The 27,347-nt window shown below is 47.1% G+C and overlaps 3 protein-coding genes across 15 annotated transcripts in view; 1 reads left to right on the top strand and 2 right to left on the bottom strand.

Moving 5' to 3' along the window:
• The window catches only part of WDR37 (WD repeat domain 37), a 46,771-nt gene extending 32,924 nt beyond the window's left edge, over window positions 1-13,847 (bottom strand). For 8 of the 10 annotated variants that reach the window (XM_032473747.1, XM_032473741.1, XM_032473749.1 and 5 more), the window contains exons 1-3: window positions 13,181-13,337; window positions 3,993-4,170; window positions 64-160 (exon numbers count right to left, since the gene is read on the bottom strand). In XM_032473747.1, coding sequence (XP_032329638.1) covers window positions 64-160; window positions 3,993-4,130 — 235 coding nt within the window. In that variant the 5' untranslated portion in view covers window positions 4,131-4,170; window positions 13,181-13,337. Of the gene's footprint in view, window positions 1-63; window positions 161-3,992; window positions 4,171-13,180; window positions 13,338-13,673 lie in introns of those variants that run through there. The other 2 variants (XM_032473742.1, XM_032473748.1) reach the window with 1 other exon arrangement.
• Window positions 13,848-16,184: 2,337 nt separating this feature from the next.
• On the top strand, window positions 16,185-20,105 carry IDI1 (isopentenyl-diphosphate delta isomerase 1). 3 transcript variants are annotated; one of them, XM_032473754.1, is made up of 5 exons: window positions 16,185-16,297; window positions 16,744-16,907; window positions 17,178-17,270; window positions 17,715-17,845; window positions 18,515-20,105. In XM_032473754.1, the coding sequence occupies exons 2-5, from the start codon at window positions 16,766-16,768 to the stop codon at window positions 18,830-18,832; spliced, it is 684 nt and encodes a 227-aa protein (XP_032329645.1). In that variant the 5' UTR covers window positions 16,185-16,297; window positions 16,744-16,765; the 3' UTR covers window positions 18,833-20,105. The 3 variants fall into 3 exon arrangements, with proteins under 3 accessions (XP_032329645.1, XP_032329644.1, XP_032329643.1); XM_032473753.1 differs by having other exon boundaries at window positions 16,200-16,386; XM_032473752.1 differs by lacking the exon at window positions 16,185-16,297 and adding an exon at window positions 16,389-16,537.
• A 2,054-nt stretch (window positions 20,106-22,159) lies between these two features.
• The window catches only part of GTPBP4 (GTP binding protein 4), a 62,901-nt gene continuing 57,713 nt past the window's right edge, over window positions 22,160-27,347 (bottom strand). For both annotated transcript variants that reach the window (XM_032473740.1, XM_006176834.3), the window contains exons 14-17: window positions 26,158-26,355; window positions 25,264-25,329; window positions 23,572-23,715; window positions 22,160-22,831 (exon numbers count right to left, since the gene is read on the bottom strand). In XM_032473740.1, coding sequence (XP_032329631.1) covers window positions 22,679-22,831; window positions 23,572-23,715; window positions 25,264-25,329; window positions 26,158-26,355 — 561 coding nt within the window. In that variant the 3' untranslated portion in view covers window positions 22,160-22,678. The remainder of the gene's footprint in view (window positions 22,832-23,571; window positions 23,716-25,263; window positions 25,330-26,157; window positions 26,356-27,347) is intronic.

The following is a 27,347-nucleotide window of genomic DNA, read 5'->3' as shown; positions in this document are numbered from 1 at the left end:
TCTCAAATCTTCGTACGGATAAGCAAAAAGTTATAAAAGGCTATTAAAATAAGAGATACTCACATTCTAAGTTTTCAATATAAAGGTTTTCAAATTCTCTTTCTATTTGACCAAATAGCTCCAGAAGTGTATTGCGAACCGAGGAAGGCAGTTTAGAATCCTGCAGAAAAGGAAGATTCTGCTTAAAATGAACGAACGAATGATGAACTCTGACACCAAGCACCCACACACTTTTTCCAAAATGAATTATCATTTACCTTAATTAAACTTTCGCTTTATGCCTTTACGTATTTTATTTCTTATACATAAACACTCAAAGAACTTAAAGTTGCAAATTTCTACAAGTGAAACTGAAATCAAATTGTATCAACGTTACCCAGGATGGTACTTCTTCAAAACATGTAACTTTCCCTTTTACAAGGGGAGAAACAAGTGTACCTCATGCAAAAACTCCCCAATTTGTACAGAAGGAAAGCAGTTCCCACAAACAAAATCGGAGACAGTCTTTAAGTCCCACTACATGGTATGCAAACTCATTTCAATAAGCCATTTACTAACAGGAGTGTCTTAGAGTCCTCACGTCTGCTGTGCTCCAAGCAAAAGAAACTGATTGTTTCCTGTAAACTCTGCTTAATACCTAAAACACTGTTGTGCGGAGGGAAAAATGAAAACTCTCAGCTGTCAGCCACAGGAAAACACAGGCACAGGTTCCCAGGTGCGCCCGCCTCGCCTGCCGGGAGTGGGGAAGCAGCAAGCAGCAGCGGCACCTGGGCTGAACGTGCGGGTGCGCGACCCGGGCACCAACCACGTTCACAAGCACTACTTTCCAGATGCCGCTGGCGTCAGGGGGCCAAGAGTCCAGGTTCTACTCTAACCTCCTCGGGGTGTGGCCTAGAGGATATTTTGTGTGGGCCCCCACCTCCCCGCAAGCACTCGGAGAATTTAACAAAATTCTTAGCAGGTATTTCTAAAATAATGTTTCAACAGTTAACTGCTACTGTGTAATCTTCTAAGTAATTTCTCAAATTTATATGCAGAGTGAACTTTCTGATGTTTAATGAGTTGCAAATAAAAAAAGATACACAATGTTTATTAAATTCCTTCTCAGATTAACTTCTTAGGAAGACAGAAATCTTAGGCAAAATGGTCTCTAATGATGCAAACGTTTTAGCAACATGTTTTACAATAATTACAGAAAGGGAAGGTAGATTTTACCAGCTACTTACAGAGATATATGGAACCTTGTTTAAAAACTGAATTTGGCAGAATTGGTAATAAGCCTCTCAACACTCCTCTAAATACCAATGAGCACCCACTTAAAGTAACAGTGAAACTGAAATAAACCACTACAGTTAACATCTAACACCCCGTCTGCCCACATCCCTCATCCACCCAGCCTGCCTCACAGGGGCCGCTCCCAAGGCCAAATCTCCTCTTCAGCATATCAATTCCTACTCACCTACACCCACGTTTAATGCTTTCAGCTCCTACTATTCAGCAACTGAAATGCTACATTCACATGAACAGTAAATACATCTTCATCTAAAATGTAACTGTGACGGGAGTCAGAACTGAGATGTCGCGTTCATCTCACCCAATAAAATAAAAATGATCAATGAAGGAGACCGGCCCTGAGGAGACCTTTGCACCCGAGGCGAGTGGGAGAGCTCCGCACAGTCACCTCTGTGCTCACGGAACCGGCCCTGGTGCCGTCCGACCTCACAGGCCCCCAAGTCAGAGGTGCTGAACATCTGATACCACTTGAGAAAACTTAAAACAGAAAAGCTACTGTGATTCAGCAAAGCTTTTAAAAGAATCTGTCTGATCACAGCGTGTAAGAAGACACGGGGGCCCGGCCAGCGCTCCCGCAGACTCAGCTGTCTTCTGAACAAGGGCCTCCTCCCATCTCTGCGCCAAGCACTACTTCCTGAAACACTTCAGATGTGAATCTAAGACATTCGACATCACCATAGAAGCTGGTCACACCAATCTTCAGTTTCCTGACCCTGCTCCCAACCCTGCCCAGAGAGCACGGACCTTCGGCCCTGCCCAGAGGCACTGCACCTGGGCCCTCCCATGCCTACCATGCCTGTGCCAAGCGCGGCACTGCCTCCTGCTGCTGCGGAACCAGCAGAGGCCCGCGCCAGCCTGCGGAGCTGCGCATTCACCAGGAGACACCGCCACGAAAACGAGGCCAGGGCCGGGTTCTGAACAGGGTTCTGAACAGCCCTCATAAAGGCTCACCTGGAGATGCAATCACCTGCTGGCTCTACATCACAATGGAGCACGCACGCACGCAAAAGGCTGGGAGCGCAGGGCCCCTCACAGCAGCTAAGTCCCGAAGATGCCAGCAGGTGGCTGTGGACTTTTCACTGCTAGAAATTTAAGGAAGTCTAACCATTTTTAAAAAGCACCTTGGACTACCTGCACTGTCCAATGTGGCAGCCAACAGCCACAGTGGACTGTTTACATTTAAATGTAAGTTAATTGTTTAAATTCCTCAGTCCCACTAGCCACGTGTCTGTGTGGTAGCACACACCTAGAACATTCCATCACAGAAGTTCCATGGCACAGCACTCGTTCAAACATTCTTTTTCCCAAGTGTTGTGGGCTGACTTGTGTCCCCCCGTCTCACACGCTGATGTCCTAACCCCCAGCACCTCAGCGTGTGACCACATCTGGAGTAAAGGTTTAAATGAGGTGCAAGGCAAAATGAAGCCTATGGGTGGCTGTTCACCCAGTATGACTGGCATCCTCACAAGAAAGGATCAGGACACACACCCACGGGGGAACGGCTTCGTGAGTGCACAGGGAGAAGGAGGCCCCAGGATACACCAGCCCTGCCCACACCTGACCTTCAACTTCCTGCCTCCAGACCCTCTGCCGGCTGAGCGCCCAGCTGTGCTGCTGTCACGGCAGCCGGGCTCACTAGACTGTCCACGCCATCCTGAAGGCTCCTTAAAATCTATCATTTCATCTCCAAACTCAAGTTAAAATGTAATCATTTCATTTATTCATCCATTCAATATATAACAGGGGCTGAGCTGAACAGCGACCACGTGCCAGCCACGGTGCTAGGCTCTGACTGTGCGCTGCCGCCTCCCCAGAAGCTGCCCTTCCAGGGGCCGGGTGCTCCAATCCTCAAATGAGCCAATTCCTCAGATTTAAGCCATATTCCCCTGTAACATTACGGCCAATGGATTAGTTCTAAATGTGAAGGAACAGTTATAAATTTATACACACTTTTATTACACCCATGTGAACGTGTACCAGACACGCCTACAACTTATCTTACTACAGCACATACTTTTATTTAGGCTTCGCAATAATGTTCTTTTAAAACTAACACATTTTCAGGGTGGGGGGAGGGTACAGCTCAGCGGTAGAGGGCATGCCTGGCACGCACAAGGTCCTGAGCTCAACCCCCAGTACCTCCATCAAAAAAAAAGTTAAACGAAAAAATAAACAAATAAATCAACCTAATTACCACCCCACTCCCAAAAAGGAAAACTACAAGCAAACTTATCCCTGTCCACAAAACATCAGATCACTTAATTAAAGGGGACATTAAATTATCAGAAAGACAGACAATGTAATAAACCGCAGAAAACATACACACTACAGCAGACACAAAATAAACCCAAGAAAAGCTACTGAAAGACTGGATTCCAAAAGCTCTCCAGAGAGCAGAGATCACTATACCTGATTCTCTTCTCTTCTTGAGACAGAGACAGAAAATCTAAAGCTGCACTGGCAAAGAATGTACAGATACCTGTGCGAAGAATAAAAACCAACCCAAACCGTCACACCCACATTCTTCATTAAGCACGGTAAACACGCTAACCTGGGGACGAATTCTGTCTCTGTGCAATTCGACCTGGTTTACGTAGGGGTGCTGTTTGCTTGGTAACCCACACTTTTCCCCTGCTCTGGAGACCTGTATATCTCTGGCTATTTCTGAAACTTCACAAACACGATCAGCACCAACTCACCTGTCCTTCTAACATTTCTCTTGGTAGACCCGTCCTCTCCTGCTCCGAGCTGTTAGTTCTTCGTATAGAAAGGCTATGAGATTTGCGTTTCTGTTTTGCTTGGCGAGCAGTTGAACAACTCCCGCTTTCTGTGGGCATTACTTCAAGAAGGCGATGTCCTGGTCACTCCTGCAATAAGCTGAATACATGCAGGAAAAACAAGTACTTTATTTCTGATACAGCAAAGTGAAATGAAGGAAACATAATGAACAAGGCGATTATTGCTTTTCATTCCAAACTTCCTTACTATATCAACATTTACCATGTCAATTAGAATGTGATAAATTAACGTTTTAAGGTAGAGACTACAGCCTTTGTTAAAGAGGTAACTTTTCATCAAATTTCATTAATATGCTTTAAAAAGTAAACAGCAAAGAAGGGCTTAGAATAAAGAACAGTTCTCCCTTAGCCCACCTTCTCCACACCCAGCCTGCTCCTCAGAGGGAACCCATTCTAACTGCACATTCCAGACTTCAGACTCGAGTGCAACGCTGTCCAAGAGAAATCCAAGACAAGCCACAGAAGCACTGTAAATTTTCTAGTAGCCACAATAAAAAAAAAAAAGTAAAAACTACAGAAATTTTAATGACTTATCTAACCCAATGATAAAATAATATCGTTTTCATCAACGTGAAAAAGACTAAGAGGGTATTTCTGCCTCCAAACTCCAGCGTGTTCCTGCATGCTCAGGACGTGGCTCGCTGGGAACCAGCCCCACTCCAAGTGCTGCCCGCGGTCAGAGCTGCCCTTACATGTCATTCAAACATCTGCACAACCTGAACACTTTCATTCACCCATTCTGGACATGATCTGATCATTTCCTTCTAACTACCAAGTCCTCCCCCAAGACAGTCACATCCCTGTTGGGTAACATGGTTCTAAGCAATGTAGTTACACGTGACACCCACCCACTTCAGCCGCAGGTTCTGGGCATCACCTACTCTATTTTCTTTTTCAGCCTCCTAACAGGTCAATTACGCTGGTAATTTTCAAATATTGATCCAAACTCACATTATTGGGCATGGTGCATAGTTCATTCTCTGTTCTCTTTTTGTACGTGGCGACTTGAACATTTTTTAGAATTTCATTTTGATTTACCTAAAGTGAGTTTCTCTCTTTCACCTAACTTTTCTTAGGGGCCAACCTAGTTTTTCATTATCTTTTCACAGCTTACCACAGTCCACTGACTGTTCCTGGTAAAGTGCAGAAACCTTACTCCCTCTGCCCCTTTGCACCCCCCCCCAATCATCTGAAGTACTTCCTCTACACTCAGAGCCACAGCAGACAGCTATGCTTCACCCTTCAAATCTCATTTAGAGAAATGTCTATGGAGTTTCCCAGTGTGTTTGTTCTTCCTGGCCCGCCTACCTCCTTACGTCACGTCCTGTTTAGAGACTCTTCTACCCATTATTTTAGGGTAGGTCTGCTGGTGACAAATCATGCAAGGATGTTTTCACTTGAGAGAGAACTGAGTTGACAGTTCTCTTCCTTCAGCACTCGAAAAGCATGCTTCTTCCTCCAGGCCTTTGTAGTTTCTGATGAGAAACCCACTGCAGGTAAAGTGATGTTCTTCTTTTGCTGCTTTTTCATCTTCAGTTTTCAGAAGCTCAACCATGATGTGCCTAAGCATGGATTTCTTTGAGTTTATCTTGTCTCGGTTTCACTAAGCTTCTTCAATCTGCAGGCTTGCCAAATTTGGGGAATATTCGGCCAGTATTTCTTCAAATCCATGTTGAAGAATATGAGGACTTCCGGGGACTCCGACAAGAATGGTAGGTCTCCTATTACAGTCCCACAGCTTCCTGACTGTCTGCTTTCTCCCAGTCTGTGTTTTTTCTCTGTTGCTCGGATGGGGTAGTTCCTGTTGTTTTAGCTTCAAGGTCACAGCCTCCTTCCTGTCCCTCCATTCTGCTGAGCCATCCATGAGCTCATCTGAATCTCAGTCCTAACACATCCATCTGTTTCTTACCTATATCTTCCATTTCCTTCCTGAGATTTCCTATTTTTCATCAGTTTCAAGTGTTAGGATCTGCTCATCGAAAAATTTTGATGATGGCTGCTTTAAAATCCTTGTCAGATAACTGTAACATCTGCATCATTCCGGTGCTGCTGTCAGCTGTCTTTGCTGATTCAAGTTGAGATTCCCCAGCTTGTGTGGGAAATCTGATTATCAACTGAAGTCTCAACACGGTGGGTACTGTTACCAGACTTGGGAACCGATTTAAGTCCCCGTGTCAGCAGGCAGCCGGCAAAGAAGGGTGCTGCCTTGTTTCCGCCAGGTGGATGTGAGGGTGGAGATGGAAGTTAGGGTTCCCCCCTGCACCACCGCTGGCCCGGGGTGGAGGTCCTCCCCACGACTGCCGGGCAGGGTTAGAGTTCAGCCTCTTCCCTGGCCTCCACTCATACCACCCAGGCCGAACCAGGGGTGCCTGGTTACTGCAACTTACACGGCCTCACTACCAGTGGGTGACGATAATATTCCTGAATCTCTACTAAGCTTCTTCTGAGGCCACCCAACAGGAAGAGGGAGGGTGCTCTTTGCGACCACCCAACAGATGAAAATCCCAGCTCCTCACCAGGCCTCTGATCTCACCCGGCACAGAGAGTCGCCTCAGCACAGCTTGTCAAGGGCAGAAGTCTAGATTCCCCACCTGGCCATGACAGTAAGGGTGAGGTGGGGGCGACAATGTTTCCTAAACATGTCCTGTCTGGCAGGCTGTCCCTTTCCTGGTCTTTCAGTTAGAGATCAAGCTTTTCTTGCGGCTTGTCTGAGCCCTTTGGAGTTACTGGGTTGCCGGCCTCTCCAGGCGCAAGGCTGAGATGTTCGGGGCAAAAAGAAAACTCTGCTCTGGGACACCACGTCTGTGTCACCTCTCAGGCCCCACTACTGAGCCAGTCCATTGTCTTCTCTGCACCGTCAGTCTCAGTTTTGTTTTATTTATAATGGCCAGTGTTTTTAGCTGAAATTAGTGGGAGGAACAGGAAAGGTACATCTACTCCAAAGCCACACGTCTTTTGAGTCTCAAATTATGCATGTTTAGGCCTTCTTTTAAATAGCAACAGAAAAGTCATATTTTATTTTACAACACAATAAATTAGTTCTGTGTGTTTGAAATCCATTAATTCACTAAAATTATCATTTATCTTCTGCCGCATTATATAGACAAAATTTAACTCTCAAATCTTTTTTTAAAAGGATGCAAAAATAGGAATAAAATAACTGCCTTTTTAATCTATAAAATTTTCATTTGGTTTAAATCTTCCATTCTCTTCACTTTTTTGGATAGTCTATTTGTCAAAGCAAGTCACAAGGCCAACCCAGACTCAACTGGAGAACAGACAGACCTCACCTCTTGATGGGAGAATGAGAATCTGTGGCCCTCTGTATCCATCACTCCTGATTCCACTCACAAATTCTGGCTATACACTAAGTAACAATCTGCTTCTCTAAAACCCATCAGTGAATGGAAATAAGCTTCCCGTCACTTCAGGTATTTAGTGGTGTAACACGGATAAAAATAATCAAATTAAGTTAATCATCCCACTCATAATAAAATCCATAGCACAGCACAATGCTTAGGAATGAGCTTTGGAGTCATACAACCCTGAGCCCCCTACCCCCAACTCCTCAAAGGACTGGCTCTTCATCACGAAGCCTTAAGCGTAGGAGCTCCTTCCTCAAAACGGCCTCCCCAGACCACCACGAGTCACAGCACTTCATAAGCCTCACCCACACTTGTCCTTGGATCTCATCTGCGGTTGCGGTTTGCTCACTTACTGTATCCCCAACTACACCATCAACACCATGAGGATCAGGACATACTTAGCTGGGGCCGCTACTGTATTTGCTGGGCCTAACAAACACATCCTCAAACATCTGATGAATGTGTGAGTGAACAGGAATGAATGAATGACACATCCACCACTGACAAGCCATGAAGCCTTGGTCAAGGTACTTACCACCTTCCCAAAGCTTAGTTTTGTCACCGTTAAAGCAGGAAAAATAACATTATTTCATTAAGTCACTCATCAACATTTTTCTCAACTGTAACGGCCTGAGTACTGGGAACACTGTACTGAACAAAACAGGCTTGGTCCCTACCTTCAAGTTCCTTAGAGCTGAGTTCAAACACAGACATTAAATCCAGAACCTCTTAACTTATGAGAAGTTATAAATTGGGATGAGTGCTATGAAAAACATGCAAATATTACAAGACCCGATATTAGCTAAAGGGTTATGAAGGTCATTCTGAGAAAAAGGCATCTAAATTGAGACTGAAGAATTCTCAACAGCTAACCACAGGGAACAGGGAAGTAGGTATTTGAAGGACAGGAACAGCATATGCAAATGCCCTGAGCTGGGGGGGGGGGTGAGACTGGTTTAGTTTAGTTAAAAACTAAATACTGCTGCTACAGCACAGGGAACAATGGAGAGAATGGTGTGAGATAAGCAGAGACAGGCTGACAGGCTGCTCTTCAATGTTCACAGTTTATCCTAAAATAAAAAGAGTTTTTAAGCAAATAAGCAACATTAGATTGGCTGCTGTGTGAAAAATACACGGAGGCCTATGATGACTCTGAACAGGCAAGCCAGTTAAGAAGCTACTGAATTAGCCTAGGCAGTAAGTGGTGACAGCTAAGATTAGAGGGTAGGTGAATGGACTGGGTGGGGGCCAGTGGGGAAGGAGAGAGAGGTAGCAAGGAGAGCCCTCATTTCTGAGGTAAGAGGTAGGTGAAGCAGAGGTCAGACTACGGAGATGAGGCAGCAGATCTGGAGAAGTCAAGAACTAAACACTGAACACACACTGTTTTCACAATGCCTCTGAATATCTAAAAGACAAGGAGACAGGTGGTCTAGACGTGAAGAGAGAACTGGGCTGCAAGCAGAAAGCTGGGAGAGGCCTACACTGAAAGTAAAGACAGGCATTTTGACCCCATTACGCCTCCAGATCCTACGCCTTAGCGTTACTCTTCTTTGTAAAGGAGAAAAAGTTTGTTACTGGTAGAAATAGACAACACAAAATAAAATTGACAGTCCCTTAAATGACATACAGAAAACTTATTTTTGACCAAAACATGGCAAAACAAATCTTTTTGAAGAAATTTAGATCTGAAAAATTTTAGCTATAGAAATTAGAAACAGTTGCAACAAAGGTATGAACAAAGGTCACAATGGTAGAATCTGTGGTTGGTAGAATTTTAGGTAGACACAAAAAGATTATATTGATAGCAAATTTGAAGTATTTGAATGTAACAAATCTATACTGTTAAACAATTCGTATGATTCCACTGAAGAGTATTTCAGTAATTTTTTAATAGAAACGTTTAGAAAGTATTTAACCATGCCATATATAAAAGTTGACCAGGAAGTCAAACTGACTTAACGGAATCTTACCCAGAAGTTCCGTTCTTCATAAACATGTAAGAAGGTGGCTATAATTCTTTTTTTTAGTGATTACACATATTAAATTATTAGCTTCTAAAGCATCTCAGTTGTCAAGACTCTCAACAGAGAGATTTACCATAATTACCTGTTTATAAATAACATCTTACAAATGAAAAGACATATCAAAACCCTCAACAAAAAAGACTTTATCTTTAGACATTTAAATCAAGCAAATAAAATAGCAAAGAACTTCTCTTCCCTCCCTTAAGAATTTCATCAGTATGCCCAGGTGTTTTGCTCTTGCCAGCACCTCCTCCTCCTGGCCCCATGTCCCAGGCCAAGAGTCCTCTGCAGGTGAGGTATATATCCTTTATCAGCTGCTTCCACTGACAAATTAGCTTTTTTTTCTTTTTTAAATAAAAGAGGTAGTTGCTTCCTCCTGCTCTTGCTTCTTTCATTGCCTTTGGGGAGCCCTGCAGCCTCCTGAGTTCCAGTGGGTGTATCAAATAAGAACAGCTTGACCTTGCTAGAGAACTGAGGCACTGGAGAGGAGTCTGCATGAAAAAGCTAAAGAATTTAGTGCACTGACTTTTAATTTGCACTAAAAAACTTTGCAAACAAAGTGCTTTGAAAGGTTTTGTTTGTTTGTTTTTAATGGCTAGTATTGGATAGGGCTGGTTTAGATACTTTAAAAGCAAAATGTGTGCTTTGATATTGTTTCACAAATCTATCTTATCCTTTAACAAATGCTAACATTATGAATCTTAGATTTAATTATAAATAATGCTGCTGTTAATCGTGGCCTGTATGTATCTTTTTGAATTAATGTTTTTGTTTTTCCCGGGTATATGCCCAGGAGTGGAATTGCTAGGCCATATAGTGGTTCAATTTTTAGGTTTTTGAGAAACCTCCATACTGTCTTTCATGGTGGCTGCACCAATTTACATTCCCACCAACAGTGTACAGGGTTCCCTTTTCTCCACATCCTTGCCAACATTTGTTTTTTGTTATTTGTGTTCTTTTTGATGATGACCTTTCTGACAGCTGTGAGATGATATCTCACTGTGATTTTGATTTGCATTTCCTGATACCAGTGATGTTGAGCAACTTTTCATGTTCCTGTTGGCCATCTGCATTTCCTCTTTTGGAAAAATGTCTGTTCAGTTCTTCTGCCCATATTTTAAATGGGTTATTTGTTTGCTTTTTAATGTAAGTACAGTTGATTTAAAATGTTGTATTAACACACAACAGTGTTCACAGCAGCACTATATACAATAGCCAAGACATGGAAGCAACCTAAATGTTCACTGACAGATGACTAAAGAAGTTGTGGTATATTTACACAATGGAATACTAATCTGCCATAAAAAAGAATAAAATAATGCCAGCTGCAGCAAAATGGATGGGCCTGGAGAATGTCATTCTAAGTGAAGTAAGCCAGAAAGAGAAAGAAAAATACCACATATCACTCATATGTGGAATCTTAAAAAAAAAAAAAAAAGGACACTATGAACTCATCTACAAAACAGAAACATACTGGCAGACTAAGTAAACAATCTTATGGTTACCAGGGAAAGGGGGTGGGAGGGGATAAATTTGGGAGTTTGAGATTTACAAGTGTTAGCCACTATATACAAAAATAGATTTTTTTTAAAGTTTCTTTTGTATAATACAGGGAACTATGTTCAATATCTTGTAATAACCTTGAATGGAAAAAATACGAAAATGAGAATATATATGAATACGCATGACTGGGACATTGTGCTATATACACCACAGACTGACATACTGTAATTGACTGTACTTTAATAATAATAATAATAAAATGCATTAGTTTCTGGTGTATAGCATGGATGGACTTGGAGGACATCATGCTAAGTGAAGTAAGTGAGACAGAGAAAGGCAAATACTGTAAGATATCACATGTGGAATCTTAAAAAAAATTTAACAAACTAGTGAATATAACAGAAAAGAAACAGACTCACAGATGTAGAAAAGGAACTAGTGGTTTCCAGTGGGAGAGGGAAGGAGGCGGGGCAAGATGGAGCTGGAGGAGTAAGAGGTACAAACTCTCAGGTATAGAGTAGGTGCAAGGACGTACAACATGGGGAATAGAGCCGACACTGTACACTAACTACAAATGGAGTACAGACTTTAAAAATTGTGGATCACTATATTGTATACCTGTAACATATAATACTGTACATCAATTACTCTTCAATTTAAAAAATACGATATTGTAAAATACACACATAAATTTAAAAAAAAAAAAGAATTTCATCAGTAGAAACTCCCTGGTAAGTATAAATGGGAGAGTTAAAGCATTCCAAAGATTCTACAAGTTGGTTATGCAAGGTGAGAAAACTGCATCCTTCCATCTCAAAATTGTAGATTTTTTTAAATACATGATTGTCTCCCTTAAGTGTCACACCGCCGGCTTTTCCAGCCTCTGTATCCTCCGTGGCAAATAAACAGTCTGCTTCACAACTAACTTAAAATCCTCACCTGCCTTACCCCATGGCGGTGTTCTGGGCTTTGCCTGTTTCTGTTGGTCACTTCACAAATGAGTCAACACACTGGTCATCATTTGTCAGTGATCAATTTCCAACCAAATATATACATTTCAAACAATTATGAATCTGGAAGAGGCCTTGGCTCCCCCGAATCTGGTCTCAAATGGAAATTTTTTCATTCTGAGTGATTTTATCTCTTAGTAACTTTCTAAACTCTGTGAAAGCGTACGTCAAAAATGGGTTCATAACGCCTATGCCGCACACTATGCTATTAACGCTCAGAGATTCTCTGGCCAACTCAAGTTCTGCCTCTTCCTGTAACTTCTTCAGCTACAGCTCACCACGCTTCCAAAATTAGATCTGTGGGTTCCTCTAGTTCAAGCCTCTTTTAAATTTCTTTTTTTTTTATTATTGTTAACTTGTCTTAATTTTTTTCCTGAAACTTTTTTTTAAAAAATGTTATTCTTGTCTCTTGATTCACGTCCTCTCCCTGCTCCCAGCAGTCTTCGCTTGGCCCACCACTTCTCCCTTCCACACCCGGCCCTGGCAGAGAACAAGCCGCGCCCAGGAACTCAAGTATCTATTGTCTTCACCTGCTCAGAGTCGCTGACCCGCCCGGAGGCACGAAACCCGCTCGCCAGTCCTGGGGACGAGACTGGGCTGGAGGCATCTCTAACGAGTAAACAGCCAAGACTGCTAAAAGTTCTCAATTGTTAAAAGCATGAGCGCGAGTCGAGGATGGAGGAATAAGTGCAAAGTTTTCCTCTTAGAAAAACCAGGACCGGAGAACTCAGGGAGCGGTAAGTACCCCTGGGAAAGGACTAGCGCGCGTGGGCTCAAAGCCAGGACACAGCAGGTGCGCACGGTCGCCCGGAGTCCTGAGGAGGAAGGGCACTCCCCGGGGCCTCCTTGCCAGCACCTCGCAAGGACGCGAGGCTGGACACGGACCCGCGGGCAGCTGCTGCCCAAGGTCGCGGCGCCCCTCCCGACAGCCCATTCCCGCCTGGGACACGCGGCCCCGGGGCCCCCGTGCGCTCGCGGCGGGAGACTCCCGGGCGCCTCGAAGGGCACGCCTCACAGGCCGCCCTGGGCGAGGGGCGCACGTTCCAACCACATCGACCACCCGGACGCGCTGGGGGTCGGGGGCGCGGGGAGGCCCGTCCCCCCAGGCACGCACCGCCGGCACCAGGACGCTGCCGCCCACACCTGGGCTGAGGGCGCCGGGCGGAGGATGGCGGGCCGGCACTCACCTGTCACGGCGCCGCCGAGCCCGCCGCCGCGCAGTGCTAGCAGGGCCGTGCGCTGCCACCGTCGTTCCCCAGCCACTGGGCGCCCAGGACGGACGCAGACACGCAGGACACCGAGTCTCCGCCCTGACGCGGCCCCCCAACCCGGCAGCCCGACGCTCCGCATTTCCGGCGCCGGAAGTCCGGGCTCCGCCTCTGCCCCGCGCCGGAAATCCCGCCCAGCACCCTCACACGCAGGCGCGGCAGGAAGTCCCGCCTCTGCCCCAACGCCGGCACCGCCGGAAGTCCAGCCCCGCACGATAGTCCCGAGCGTCGCCCCCGCGGGCCGGGACCCCCGAGTGGGCCGCGGTGACTGTACAAACACAGTGGTGGTGTTCGGCCCGTGGCCGCCGGGGTCTCGCCCCAGGGGTCGACGCCCGTGTGAAGACGCCCGCAAGGAGTGCGCCGTGCCGGCAGGCCGGGGGCGCGGGGGCGCTGAGGGCCCGCGGGTACTCACGGCGGCGGGGTCCCGGCGCCCCGGGCTGGCGCAGGTCCGCGTCCATCGGGACCCAGGTCGGGGCTGTCGAAACCGCGGGCCCCAGTCCTCACCGCCGCGTTTGCCGGGAGCCGCTTCCCGGGGCGGCGCGGGCAAGGCGGCTGCGCGGAGCCCGGCGGCGTCTGCGGAGGGTGACTCACCCCCTGCAGCCTCCTGTCTGAGATGTGTGTTCGCCATTGGCTACGAAGACGAAACGAAGTCAGCCGCTCGCTGCGGAAGGTGGGACTTGAAGGCCTCCTCGTCCTTGGTCTAGGGTGGAAAAATTACACGGTACGCGGGAGCCCTGGTGTGAACCACCGTCCTCCGCGCTGCCGACAACCAGCTGGGCTTGAAGCGCTACGTAAAGACCAAATCAGACGCATGGTAGCGCTTTTCTTTTATAAAATAAAGCTTATCATTCGGGTTCAAGAAACACTAGTACGATTGTTGCAGAAGAAACAAATTTGACGTATTTTGGCATCCAAATAACCAAAAACTTTGTAGAGTAAACTCTGAAGTGACTTCAGCATTGAGTAAAAGAAAGGCTTATTATTACAATCAATTCTGTAAGGTGAACTAAGGCTTTCAAACTTGGAGGTTGTGGCAAACATTCAAGTAACAATTTCGTTTAGCACCTAATACGCACAACGCATTCTGCTGGGCTTGGGAGCAGACAGAACCACGGTATCATCTCCCAACTGATTCCTGTGCTAATATGTGGTTTTATTTTGCAGCACAGCATCCACAGTTTGGGTGAAACTTAGGATATTGCTAATTGAGGTAAACTTTTCCCTGATATATTTATGATTCCACAAAAGTCATTGTAAGTAGCGACTACATGGAGGTTTCACAGAACTAAGGAAAGGACGCAACACTTTGAGGGCCTGCTGTGTGCCAGGCACTTCACATATCTGGTAACTTGTTTAATCCTGAAAACAGTAGAGTGGAAGTTATTCTAAACTGAATTATAATTAAGTATGAGAATGTTAAAATTACCTGTCAAAAGTCAAAAAGCTATTATGCAGTGGAGCAAAGATTAGATTAAAATACAGGTCCGCATCAAAGCCCACATTTTCTACCATGTCTCTTCCATAGGGCTGTTGTAACAATACCACAAACTAGATGGCTTAAACCATAGAAATAAGAATCAGAGGTCCAAGATGAAGGGGTCCGCACTGTTGGTTCCTTCTGAGAACTGTGAGGGAGAAGCAATGCCATGCCTCCCTCAGCTTCTGGTGATGTGCCAGCAATCGCATTCTTGGCTTGTGGCAACTATAGCTCCCAATTCCACATGGGTTCTTCTTGTGCGGGGTTGTCTCTTCATTTGTCATTCTTTGTATCTGTTCATATTGGATTGGGGCCCATCCTACTCCACTATGACTTCATCTTAACTAATTACATCTTAAACAACCCTGTCTTCAAGTAAGTTTACATTCTGAGGTTCTGGGAGTTAGAACTTCAACAACTTTGGGGACACACTTCTACCCGTAACATGCTGTATCCTGAAATAACTCCATGCAATTTAAAGAAATGGGACGTTCACACACACACACACACACAGAGCTAGCCTAAATTGTATGGCGTTGTGATTACAATCCTGGTATCCAATGACACACTTGCAGAAGCTGGGGAGGGGTACACTTTCCATAAAACAGTTTCTATCCTGTTACCTGCGCATCCATGAAAAATGCGCGATTACCCCCATTAGAAGGGAAATAAAGCTGAAATTAGTAAGATTGGATTATGAGCCTAGTTCCATAGGTAAACAAGGTTTGCTGGGTGTTGGATCACGTGCTTCATCACATTATCTTTTCTGCCTCAGACGCCTGGGTATTTGTACCGCAGGGTTCTGAGCTGATTGACGGGTCGCTTCACAGTCAACCTCAAGTTTCGTGTCTTTGTGTGTGTTTATCATATACTACACTTTGAAGAACTCCGTATTTATAACTTTATTGAGATCTCTATTCAAATACCACCTTATAGATGTTTCATCATTTATTTTTAAATGGCATACCCCATCACTATCCCTTAACTGTACTGCATTGTCCTCAGAGAACTTATCACCTCTTGACATTATTTGTGTTTGTTTACTGTTTCCTCTACTAGACCGTAAACTCTATAAAAGCAAAAACTTTAAAAAATTTGTTCACTGGTATATCCCCATGACTTAGAAAAGTGCCTGGCACATAATATGCGCCCCCAAACACTGTTGGCTAAAGGGTAGATAAAATTTGTATTTGTCCTCATGACTATGTAAATTCCAGAACGGTAAGGTCAGGTTTTCTAAATCCCGTTTACCGATTTATCCACCTACTTGGAAGTCCCCACTTCCGGGAGGGAAGTGCCGACGCCACAGAGCCGGAGCGTCCAAGGACGTCTGACATAAGCACGTCCCAAGCGCAGCGCCTCAGGCGCACCGATTGGCTGGCGCGGCCAAGGCAGAGGGCGCGATTGGCGGACGACCGCTAGTCCCGCCCCATCCCTCTATCAGGCCGGTACGCAGTCGAGTGACCGTCACTCCGTAGTCGAGGGACCTCCGCTCGGCGGCATAGGGAGGGCGCCGAGAGCACCTGCGCCTCGGCCTGGGGGCGGCTCCGCGGCCTACGGTGAAGGGAGGAGGCGCCGCGTGCCTCTCGCGTGGCGCCACCGCGCGACAGTCACGTCAGGCGCGGGCAGGCGCGCGATTGGCCAGCGGGCATGTGGCGTGCTCTGGCGCGGGCGCGGGCGATTGGGAGCGCGGCGTCGGGGGGCGGGGCCTGGCCCGGGGGCGGGACCGAGGCTGGTGGGCGGGGCCTGCGGGAGGCGCGCGCTCGGGAGCTGCATCCTGCAGACGGCAGGTGCGGGAGGTACGGAGAGGGTTCCGCGGGGGGAGAGGCGGGTTTTCCGGCCCAGCGCCGTGTGAGCCTGGGGCGGGGAGAGAACCCGCGGGCGCCGTGTGTGCAGCCGCCCGGGCGGGGCTCTCACGGGGGTGGCCAGAGGAGTGGATCCGGGTCCCGGGCCCGGCGCGGCTGCCCGCGGAGACCCGCGCCGACCTCCCCTCCCCGCTGTACAGGTCCCCGGGACGCACGGCCGCGATGCCCGAGGTCAGCACGGACGCCCTGGACGAGCGGCAGGTGCAGCTGCTGGCGGAGATGTGCATCCTCATCGACGAGAACGACCGCCGGGTGGGCGCGGAGACCAAGAAGAACTGCCACCTGAACGCCAACATCCGGCGGGGTGCGGGGCCGGGCAGGGGTCGCGGGGCTGCGGGGCGGGGGGCCGGGTGGGCGCGGAGACCAAGAACTGCCACCTGAACGCCAGCACCCAGCGGGGGGCGGGGGGCTGGGGGGTGGGGTCCAGGGTGGCCCTCCCGGGAGCACCCGTCTGTCCGCGGAGTTCCGTCTCGCGCCGCCTCGCTGTCCCCTGGAGCCCGCAGGCCCCGCACGGAGAATCCCGCGAGGAACTGGGCTGTAAAACTAGTAAGAGTCGTGTCTGTTTTGCCTTCAGGATTATTGCATCGAGCTTTTAGTGTCTTCTTATTCAACACCGAAAACAAGCTCCTGCTACAACAAAGATCAGACGCTAAGATTACTTTTCCAGGTTCGTAAGCTCAACGTACAGTGGTTCGGGGCGACTGTATTTCACTTGACTTTGTCACTTCCTGGCAGCCAAAGTCAAAAAGGAAATCTTGTGAATGACTTAATTTTATATTAATAGAACCACCTTAGAGAGTGAGCGCAGCCTAATAAAACAGCAGTGAAGGGTAGGAACTGCTAGGCATGTGTGTATGCTCCTGTAAGCTTTAAAAGCTTACCTTACACACATTTTGCTCATTTTGGTTAAGGCGCTATTAATCAAACCTTACCTACACCTGCCTGTTTCACAAAACGGTGACTGAGAGCCCACTGTAGCAGACTTAGAGATCCTTAACTCTAGGGATTTAGGAATCATTTTACTTTCCTGTCACTTTTGAAACGTGAAGATTTCCTTTTTCAGACCGATTTTGAAGAAAAGTTAACCTTCCTCTATGTTGACGTGTTCCAGGCTGTTTTACTAATACTTGCTGCAGTCATCCCCTAAGTAACCCGGGAGAGCTGGAAGAAAATGACGCAATCGGAGTCCGGCGAGCCGCGCAGAGACGTCTGAAGGCCGAGCTGGGGATCCCCCTGGAAGAGGTGAGCAGTTCCTTGCAGCCGCGCTGCCAGCTGAAATCTACACACACGTTTTTAATAAAATTCTAAGTTCAAGTGTAGCTCGCTGCTGTGTAAACGCTGAATTATTAGCCCAAGAAAGCACGCTGAATACAGATTAAATGTTGGTTTTCTGTAATACTTGTCAGTATTTAACTCAGTGCCAAAAGGGATCAATACGTTAACCAGTGTATAAATTGACTATTTTTTATAATTGATCAGGTCAGAGTTGAGTATTTTCTTTTGGAAATCCTTAGGTGTATGAACTACAGATTTGATTATGTGAATTGACATAATCTTCTCTTGCTAGAATTTTCTCCTTTAAATAAATAAAGCATCTCTCATCTAGTTAAAAATGGTAATTATTTTTCTCTCATAAAGTAATATTAAGATGTGAGGGAGAATGTCACACTTCTAGTTTGAGTGACTTCTTTAATACAGTTTTTTCAGTAAGTCAGCTTCTGTTTTTGGTCCTATGGGGAAATTTTCAGACACTTGAAACTATTTAATACTGTTTCCATATGTAATTAATAGGAGATGAATTTCAAAAGCTTTAATTCTGAAACTATAGTTCTGCTTTCACGGTATTCCTGGACTGTGGTGGGTTAATTCGGATTACTTTCTTTGTTGCTGATGTGTTTGGTTTTGTCTTAGGTTCCTCCTGAAGAAATTAATTATCTAACACGAATTCACTACCAGGCTCAATCGGATGATATCTGGGGAGAACATGAAATTGATTACATTTTGTTTGTGAAGAAGGACGTGACTTTGAATCCAGATCCCAATGAGATTAAGAGCCATTGTTACGTGTCAAAGGAAGAGCTAAAAGAACTTCTGAAAAAGGCAGCCAGCGGTGAAATTAAGATAACTCCATGGTTTCAAATTATTGCAGAGACTTTTCTCTTTAAATGGTGGGATAACTTGAATCATTTGAATCCGTTTGTTGACCATCAAAAAATACACAGAATGTAAATGTGGAGATAAATGGTTACTAAAGTACTGAATAATTTCTTAGTAAACTTAGAATGAATTTTTTTAAAATTTGGTTCCTCATTGGAACTCTCACTCAAAATACTGATGCTTTACAACCAGAATTTGTGTGGAAGACAATTTTGAATCATATATATGCACTGTTACACACACGCATATATGTGCACTGCTATTTATAAAACATTTATGAGGGATTATTGTAAAAGAGAGAGAACAAATAAACTTAATTTCATCTGTCTAAACACATGGTTATGACAAATTTGAGCAAGTAAGTGAAGTTCATCACTTTTGATATGTTGTGATAAACATTTTTAGAGAGCACTTTGCTGTTTGCCAGGTGCTTGACATAGCTTTAAATTTTTATCCGTCCAGGAAAGTGTACAATGAAAACTATTTGTCTACTTCAGAACAGCTCAGATTAAACTGTCCCTGTTAAGAGATTAATATAGTAGAACAGGTTCAAGGGAATTAAATGGTACGTGTCCTGATTTCCGTCATTCTAAGTTAATTTTGTGATTTAAGCATTCTGGAAGTATTTTGACACTTAAAGTCAAACATTGCTTTTGGTTAGACATTGGCTGGGTTTAGTCATTTAAATGGTCTTTGCCAATTAGCAAGTCTGTTTTCAGAGCTACTGCAGAGAGACAGGCTACTTGTAAAACGGAACTTGGGTCATACTTTCTCAGCAGGGTTTCCTAACCTGGGCCCAGCTGGTGTTTGGGGGGGTGACTCTGTTAGTCGCGGCTCATCCTGTGCATTGTAGGATGTCTACCCCCAAAATGCCATTGGCACCCCTCCCCCATGATAGCCACAATGACACCAGATGCCAAATGTCTCCTGGAGGACAGCGTCCCCCAGTTGAGAACCACTGTTCTCCAGAGTTGGGCCCTATTGTGGGGAGGGGAGGGGATACCAGAAAGGCTGATATTTAATGCTAAATACGTTTGGGTTGTGGAATATGTGTATGTTAACGTTTAAATTGCACCTCAACTAATGTACTTTTTACTAAAACTCTTGCCATAGATTTCTCAGACTTGAAATCTTAAAACAGCTTTAGTATCCTCGAATGCTATGCAATGGTAAATAATGAAGAAAAAAATTTTTTCTTACGAAGCTAAATGTTTTATAAATTCAGCAAAAAAAAAATCCATTTCTTGTTAGCCCTGAACAGTTAATTTCAGGCAAAACTGTAGCAAGTATTACCTTTATTGAAAAATAAAAACAAAAATAAATAAATGAGCATTTAGATGCTGTAGTCTAGTTTGTTTATATTGCAATACAAGACGCTAACCTGCCTGTGACAGCTTGAATGTGACAAGTGACACACAACTTCAAAGTACATTTTTAATATTATTTCTAGTTCTTCAGTTTACTAGGACCTTACAGTCTGAAGGCCACACATAACGAGTTACTCGGTAGCTCCAGCGGTTAGCGGCTGCCGTACCAGACAGCGGAGCCCTGGACCACTGCCTGCTACTTCGTAAGTGCCCGGTGAGGGCTGGAATTGACTGCTGCCCCTCGGAAACCTATTCTTTGACCTGGTGAACTCCTTAGGACTCCTTTGCCTCCTTAAAACTGGCTGGCTTTAAAATTCAATTTCCAAAACAGAGAACACATTGCAGCCACAGACACAGGCCAGACTGGGGCACCTTTGAGATCTGGGTTGATTTCAACAACCATTTTGGCCACTTGTTTTTGCTTCTCTTACCAACCTTTAAATTCTTGCTCTTGTTTTAAATTCACCAGCAAAGAGGGGGCCTGCAGAGCCCCGGCCTGGGCACTCTCCCCCTCGACCTCACTGCGTAGCCCCAGGTGCCCCGTACAGTCTCAACACCTTGTTACTAATAAGCCTGTATCTTCTCAGTTTCCTGATGGTTATTGTGGCACAAAACACATGTGCCTGTTTGTTATATTGTTACTCCATGTTTGGGTTCCAGCAGCACACTGATTTTATCGTTATCATTTTCACATTCCAGTGTTGGGTTGAGCAAGCCCTATTACTCTCACTTTCAAAACATGCAGAGCTTTTATTGCAAATGTGTGTGTGCAATTTTCTCAAGAGAAAATAAAATCTTACTTCTTAAAATGCCAACATGATTGAGAATGTAATTAAACTGTAAGGGTTAATTTTGTAAGACCTGCCACTTGTATATATTTTATTTTGCCCATTTACTCATGTTTTATTGTCCCTTGGTCGGATTCTGACATTTTTTTCTAGTGGGTCATGCACATTTATCCTTCAATATTTCCAGGAAACAATAAATCATCTGCTTCAGTAACAACCCATTATGTTTCAGGGAATATTATTTTACCAAAGGTTTTTTTTTTTTCCTAAAATAGCATGATGATGAATAAAAGTTATCAAACATTGAGCTCACTCAGAAGGAACTGGTTTCCACAAGATTTACCCTCTTGAATTCAGCCTAGACATGGTTCCCTCCAGAAATGAGCACTGAACAGTCTGTTGACATGACTGGATAAAAATGTGATATATGTATAATGTGATATTACTCAGCCATAAAAAAGAATGAAATACTGCCACTTGCAACTAGATGAATGGATCCTTACTAGTATACTTTGTGAATTAAGTCAGAAAGACAAATACCATGATTTCATTTATATGTGGAATCTAAAAAACAACTGAACAGACATACAGACTCACAGGTACAGAAAGCAAACCAGTGCTGCCAGGCGGGAGGGCAGTGTAGGGGCAGCGGGTCCAGGGGAGACACGGACCCACCTACTGTCTTCCCTCCCAGCACGTGTAACACGGATGTAAATGCTACCTAGACCCCCAAATGCAGTACAACTTTTAAAGCGCACCGACGTGCAGAAAAGTCTTGAATTAGACGCCAAAACCCACGCAGGGGTGCTCAGTGCTGAGTCAGCAGAGGGGCTGTTTGAACCTGCACACAGAGCAGTGACCGTGGTGGTTCTGTGGTCAAGAGATGTTTTAAGCACTTAATATTCAAACATATTAATTTCCTACATTTTACTGTGATTGGGGGCTCTGAGTCAACACGTAACTCACAATGATTCCCATTTAAAACAAAAGAGACCCCAGAAAGTGCCTGTGGCAGTGTGGGGTGTCCCGTGTGTTTTAACCAGACAGCCACGTCCAGCAGTGGACCACCGACAGAGACGCCTGTGTCTAACTGATGCAGTAACTGAGGCTACATTCTGTTCCACTAAAAACTATTTTTTCGCTTTGAAAACAAAAAAGAATTGTCATTTACTTCCTTCCCTTTTCATTTGCCCAAACTGTCTATGATTGGTAACCGAACTAAAACCAACTAAATAAGTCAAAACTGCTTTCTTTAGGAAGTTTATTTTGGATGAAACGGTTGAAGACAGGTTACAATGGTGCACTGTCCAAGAAGACTGGAAACTGACTTCGTGCTGGCATCTGACACACCTGTCCACCTTCACTGGCTCCTGTGTCTGCAGGGCAGGCTGGCAGCCTTCTGCCCACACCCACAAGTGGAGGTGTTTTCTCTGCAGGACTACCGACATGCAGTGAACCGAAGTTACCTCTTGCACAAGAGAGTAAGATTTCTGTGCATCAAAAATACAAACAACAACCTCAATAAACCTTCCCAGTCCTGCAAGTCCGAAGCAACCAGAACTCCATGAGATACTACCGCCTACTCAGAGTATCAGTGACCTGACACAGATGCCCCACACCTGCACCATCAAGGGAGAACCACAGCTTTCAGCAAAGCAGCAAGTGCTTTAGTTATTTCATCGTTACGCTCAGTCTGTAGATCATGACTAATTCCCCAAAACAAACCAGGAAACAGTCCGCGGAAGCGCCAGCCGCAAAGGGCCCTATCTCCTGTCCTTCTTCCCAGCCTTCCTCTTTCCCGAGAGTAAGTGCTTGGGCTTCATGTCAAACACGTGTCTGTCCGACTCCCCTTTCTTCCCCAAGCGATTCATCTTCTTCTGAGCGTTCTTCATCATCGTCTTGGCTTTCTTCACCATCTACGAGGCAGGAGGAAACAAACGTGAGCTGTGGACCAGCTTCCGCGGCCGCAAATGAAGACGAGCTGAATATCGCACCTAGACAAGTCTTACGTCCATACGGACCAAACACACTGAGACCAAGAGGTCAGGGGGCACTGTCCTAACTCCCTCTTAGGCTAACAGAGAAACTGGGATTCCAGCCACGAACCTGTGCCCACATCTGACTGACAGGAGGCAATGCCAGTATTAAAATCCAGACTCCTGCCTGGAGAACGCACGTGGAACGGAACTCAGGCTCCCATAAGCAGACTGCTTGCCGGTTTATATACAGACTTTCCCGTTTACCTGGATTTTCAAAATGCTGAAACTAACCATTTCAGCAAGAAACTGTGGACATCCAAAGTGTCTTTCCCAAAAGACTGCTGAGAAGGGCTCCTTCTGGGCTTGCTCCCCACGCGGGCTCGTGGTGCGCGAGGGCCCTGGGCTCTAGGTCCCCAGCAGGTCCTAGCACACCCCTGAGCTCAGGGCCGAGGCTCAGCCTCCTGGTACTGTCCCAACACCCTGCTGCTGTCCACCCCCGAGAAAGTCCCACAGTGCTTGGAGGGCAAAGGCCCAGGTGGCCCAAGCCAGCCTCTCGGTGCAGACACACTAACCCCACCTGCAGGACCCGTGTCGAAAGGCAGCTGTGCTGTGCGCCCAGAGCCCGCCTGTCAGCATCAGGGGCTGCCTTTTGTTAAGTACTCATCACAGGGACTGACCTTGACATCCCGGAGGCCAGAGACATCGCGTGGAGTCCGGGAGCAACTGCGACTCCGGGCTACAGAGGTGGGTGGAGCGGAGTCCTCCCGCTTTCTCTTCCTGGTGACACTCCGCGACCGTCTGGCCTGGGCCGCATAGTGGGCCTGAAACGCACAGAAAGCAGCCCTCAGCGCACAGGGCCCAGGGTTCCAGTGACAAACGTGAAATTACTCCGACTAGGGAAGAGGTACGTGGCGGAGTTCTCAGAACCATCACAAGACTGCTAAGGGTCTTTAAAACACAGTTAATTTCACATGAATTCTTGGTCAAATGTTCTTTTTCACTTAATACAGACATTTTATGATGCCAAGCTGATTTTAATGCCACTTAAAAAACCTGACTTAGAGCTGCCTGTCCAACCATGTTAGCGTCACAATGTACACATCAGACGTGAAGAGCAGCCTCTCCTCTCCCCCTGCACCCTGGGCTTGTCCCCTGCACATGGGGTGACAGCCGCGGGACAGCTCGCCCGAGGCTGAGCAGAGCAGGCGGGCACCGAGGACAGGCGCCGCTCCCCTCTTGCGGTCCCCGCCCCGAGTTACCACCTGAAGAGGCTCACACGACAGGGACACGCGCAGGCAGCAGGCCCAGCACCCGGGGGCGACCCCACGTCAGAGGCGCACGTGACGTTGAGGACGCTCCCCGCGCAGGACACCCTCACGCTCTGACCAAACCCCACTTAGTCTAACACAGCGGCACCATCTGACTGTGACCACTCTACCTCTGGGCGTCTATTCTGAGAAGACAATCCAGAACGTAAAGATGCTCTTGCACAAAAAGATGTGCCCTGGCATCATTTATCAAGCAAAAAAAAAAAAAAAAAAAAAAGTGAAACGCCTTCTAACCGCGGGGCTCGGAGGAGCAGGTCTGAACACTTACAGCCCACGTTCCTCTCACGCCGAAAGACCCAAACACACCTCGTGTTCACTTGGTAGTGGAACTGAAGCTGACTAAAGCACTACGCAGACTTCAGTCAGCAAAGCCAAGTCGCAGCTCAAGTAAAGAAGTTGTACAGAACAAAATAAATGTGCCTGTTCCCCGACGTTCTACTCCAGTTTGTATTTTAATGCAAGTTCTTCTGTTTCGTTGTATGTTTCTTACATGTCATCTTACATTTTTGGCCTAAAATAAACTAAATTTTTATTCAAGTAAAAATGTGAGGTAATTATGCTAAAATGAAACAGTTCTACCACAACGGCAGGGAGGTGCCACATGAAGAAAGCGGTCACAAATACACCCTGAAGCCCTCTGCACCGAACACTGGCTGAGCAGCGTCTACCGCGCACCAGCCAGCGCACTTCCGTGCTGAACGAGCACAGGGACGTCTCTCTTCCTAGTTTCTGCTATTTCCCGAATTTTCCACTAACCTGGAATGGAAGATAATTTACACACATGTGTAACATAACACTGACAAACAGCAGAAACACAGAAGAAAGAAAATGGCCCGGAGCACTCATGTAACTGACATGACCTGAAACGGCACGGGGGGGGCGTCGCACAGGGAAGCGGCCGGGCCACCCGGGCCCTCCCTGTGACGGTGACCCAGGACGGAAGACACCCACCCATCTGCACAGCGAACCCTGAAGTCCTAACTTCTCCTTCCTCGGCTCCTGCTTTCCCGAGACGGCCCCCAGGCCACCCCTGCCACTTACGTGCTCCTTGTCATCCATGTCCACGCCAAGGCTGCGCATCTCATCCTCCAGGACCTTGCGCTGCACCTGGAGGGGAAGCAAAGTGAGTCTGATGAAACAGTACAAAGAATTCAAAGGAAAATGTACCTTCTACAACGATCTATCACACTGATTTTAGAAATTCTCTCCTTTATTTGGGCTCACGTTCATGCTCCTGGACGGCTCGTGAATCCCACGGAAACTAACATTTCCTGGGCAACCGTCACGTGCAGGACGGCGTGCGTCTTGGCCTGGGGTCCTGCACAGCTCCCAGGGGACTCCCACACGCAGACCCCAGGCCAGCATCTCCTCCCCAGTGCACCGAGGCACACGGGGAGATACAATGATGGCCACGCCTGGCACCGGCCACCACACGGAAATGGTGGAAATGGAGGATGACACCATTTCTCCTCCACGGAGAGGTGCCCAGTACCTCAGCCTCCTCCCTGCCTCTCACAGTGTGACTGACCACACACCAGCCTCCTTCTCTGGAGAGTGGGGGAAAGATGCCCACAAAGACAGCCCTGGGATCAGGAAGGAGCCTTGACGTCACCCGATCCACCTGTGCCAAGAGTGTGACTCCTGTCCTGACCAGTCACCAGACCCAGTTCCATCACCTCTGGCTTTAGGGCAGACTGGGTTTGGTTTCTATATTGCAGAAGAGGAGTCCTGACTGATAAACAATCAAAAACCTTAATCTGTCCAGCTGCAAAGGGTTCGAGTCCAACAGTGAGAGTCACCGAGAGAGGGCTCAGTCCTTAGAATGCGCAAGGCCCAAACTCAACCAGCCCCATGAGGCAACATACACCAACGGAAGGACCACGCAAGGCTCCCACACGGGGACAGGCGAGGCCCTGGAAAGGACGGGACGCTTGCCTTCTTGGCCGTCCGAGGCATCCTGGGCCCCTGCGTGTCCTTCTCTCTGGACTGCAGAATCTTCAGCTTCTTCTTTTCCCTAATCTGCTTCGCCAGCTGCCGGATCTCCGCCATTTCTTCGTCTTCGCTTTCGGACTCGCTGTCGTACTCTCCAGCCGCGGTTCTGAGCTCTTCTTCTTTTTCTAATTCTTCCAATTTCTTTAAAAAGAGTCATAATTAAACAAAGCCAGCAATGAAAACTCATCAATTGATGTAACAACCGTTACAGGAACCAGGATTCCCCCCAAGCTGTCCAGGAGGCAGCAGACACCAGGGACAGGCTCACGTGGACCCCGTCCACGGGCCACACAGCTCAGCGCCCGCAGTCAGGCCCCGGCACACAGACGAGGCGGCCGCACAGACCGCCCCGAGCCCTGAGCCAGCTCTTCTTTAGAAACCACCACTCCCAACCCCATGGCTCAGAAACGTGCCGACATCGCTCCCCTCGCCCCCAGCAGGGACGTGAAAGCATCTCTCTTCTGAAGAGCGAGAACACCGATGTGAACAGGTCCTGGGCCACCACAGCCCGTCTGCCCAGCAAAGTCCCAAACACAACAAACAAATCTTGACAGGAACCTACAGTCAGAGAGAGGGAGGCCAGAGGGACAGGCCAGGGCAGGCCGACCACGGCCGCCTGAACCCGACTGAGGACACTGGACGCTGCACAGCCAGACAGAAGCAGAAGGCGGCCAGCAGGGGGCGCAGGGCTGGACGCACAGTTCCAGGGCAGCGTCAGAGAACCGAGGAGCGGATCTCGGGGGAATGAGGCAGCATGCACTGCACATACTTTGTACTTTTTAAGAGGTTGATTCAGGAGAGAAAGACAGGATGGCAACCACAGGAGAACACAGGGTCTGAGAAAGTTTTGTTTATGAAAAAAAGATGAGAACCTTGTGGACACACACTTGTTAGAAAACAGCAAACAGGGAGGGGATGAAACTGGAGGAGGACGTGGGCGATGGGGCAGGATGAGGGGTGGACAAGGTGCAGGCAGGGGTGAGGGCGCCCACACCCGGGACGCCTCACATGGAGCAGGAGGCCCAGGAGGAACAAAGTCCAGCCAGCCGGCATGTAGACCCCGGAGGCAGAGCCCGGGCTTGCCCCTCAGCGGGACCGGCCATTGGGATCGGGGACGGGAGGCTCAGGCACAG

The sequence above is a fragment of the Camelus ferus genome, chromosome 35 (assembly GCF_009834535.1).
Source record: "Camelus ferus isolate YT-003-E chromosome 35, BCGSAC_Cfer_1.0, whole genome shotgun sequence".
NCBI lineage: Eukaryota > Metazoa > Chordata > Mammalia > Artiodactyla > Camelidae > Camelus > Camelus ferus.
The sequence above is the reverse complement of the archived record's forward strand: the minus strand, read 5'-3'. Positions and strand labels throughout refer to the sequence as shown.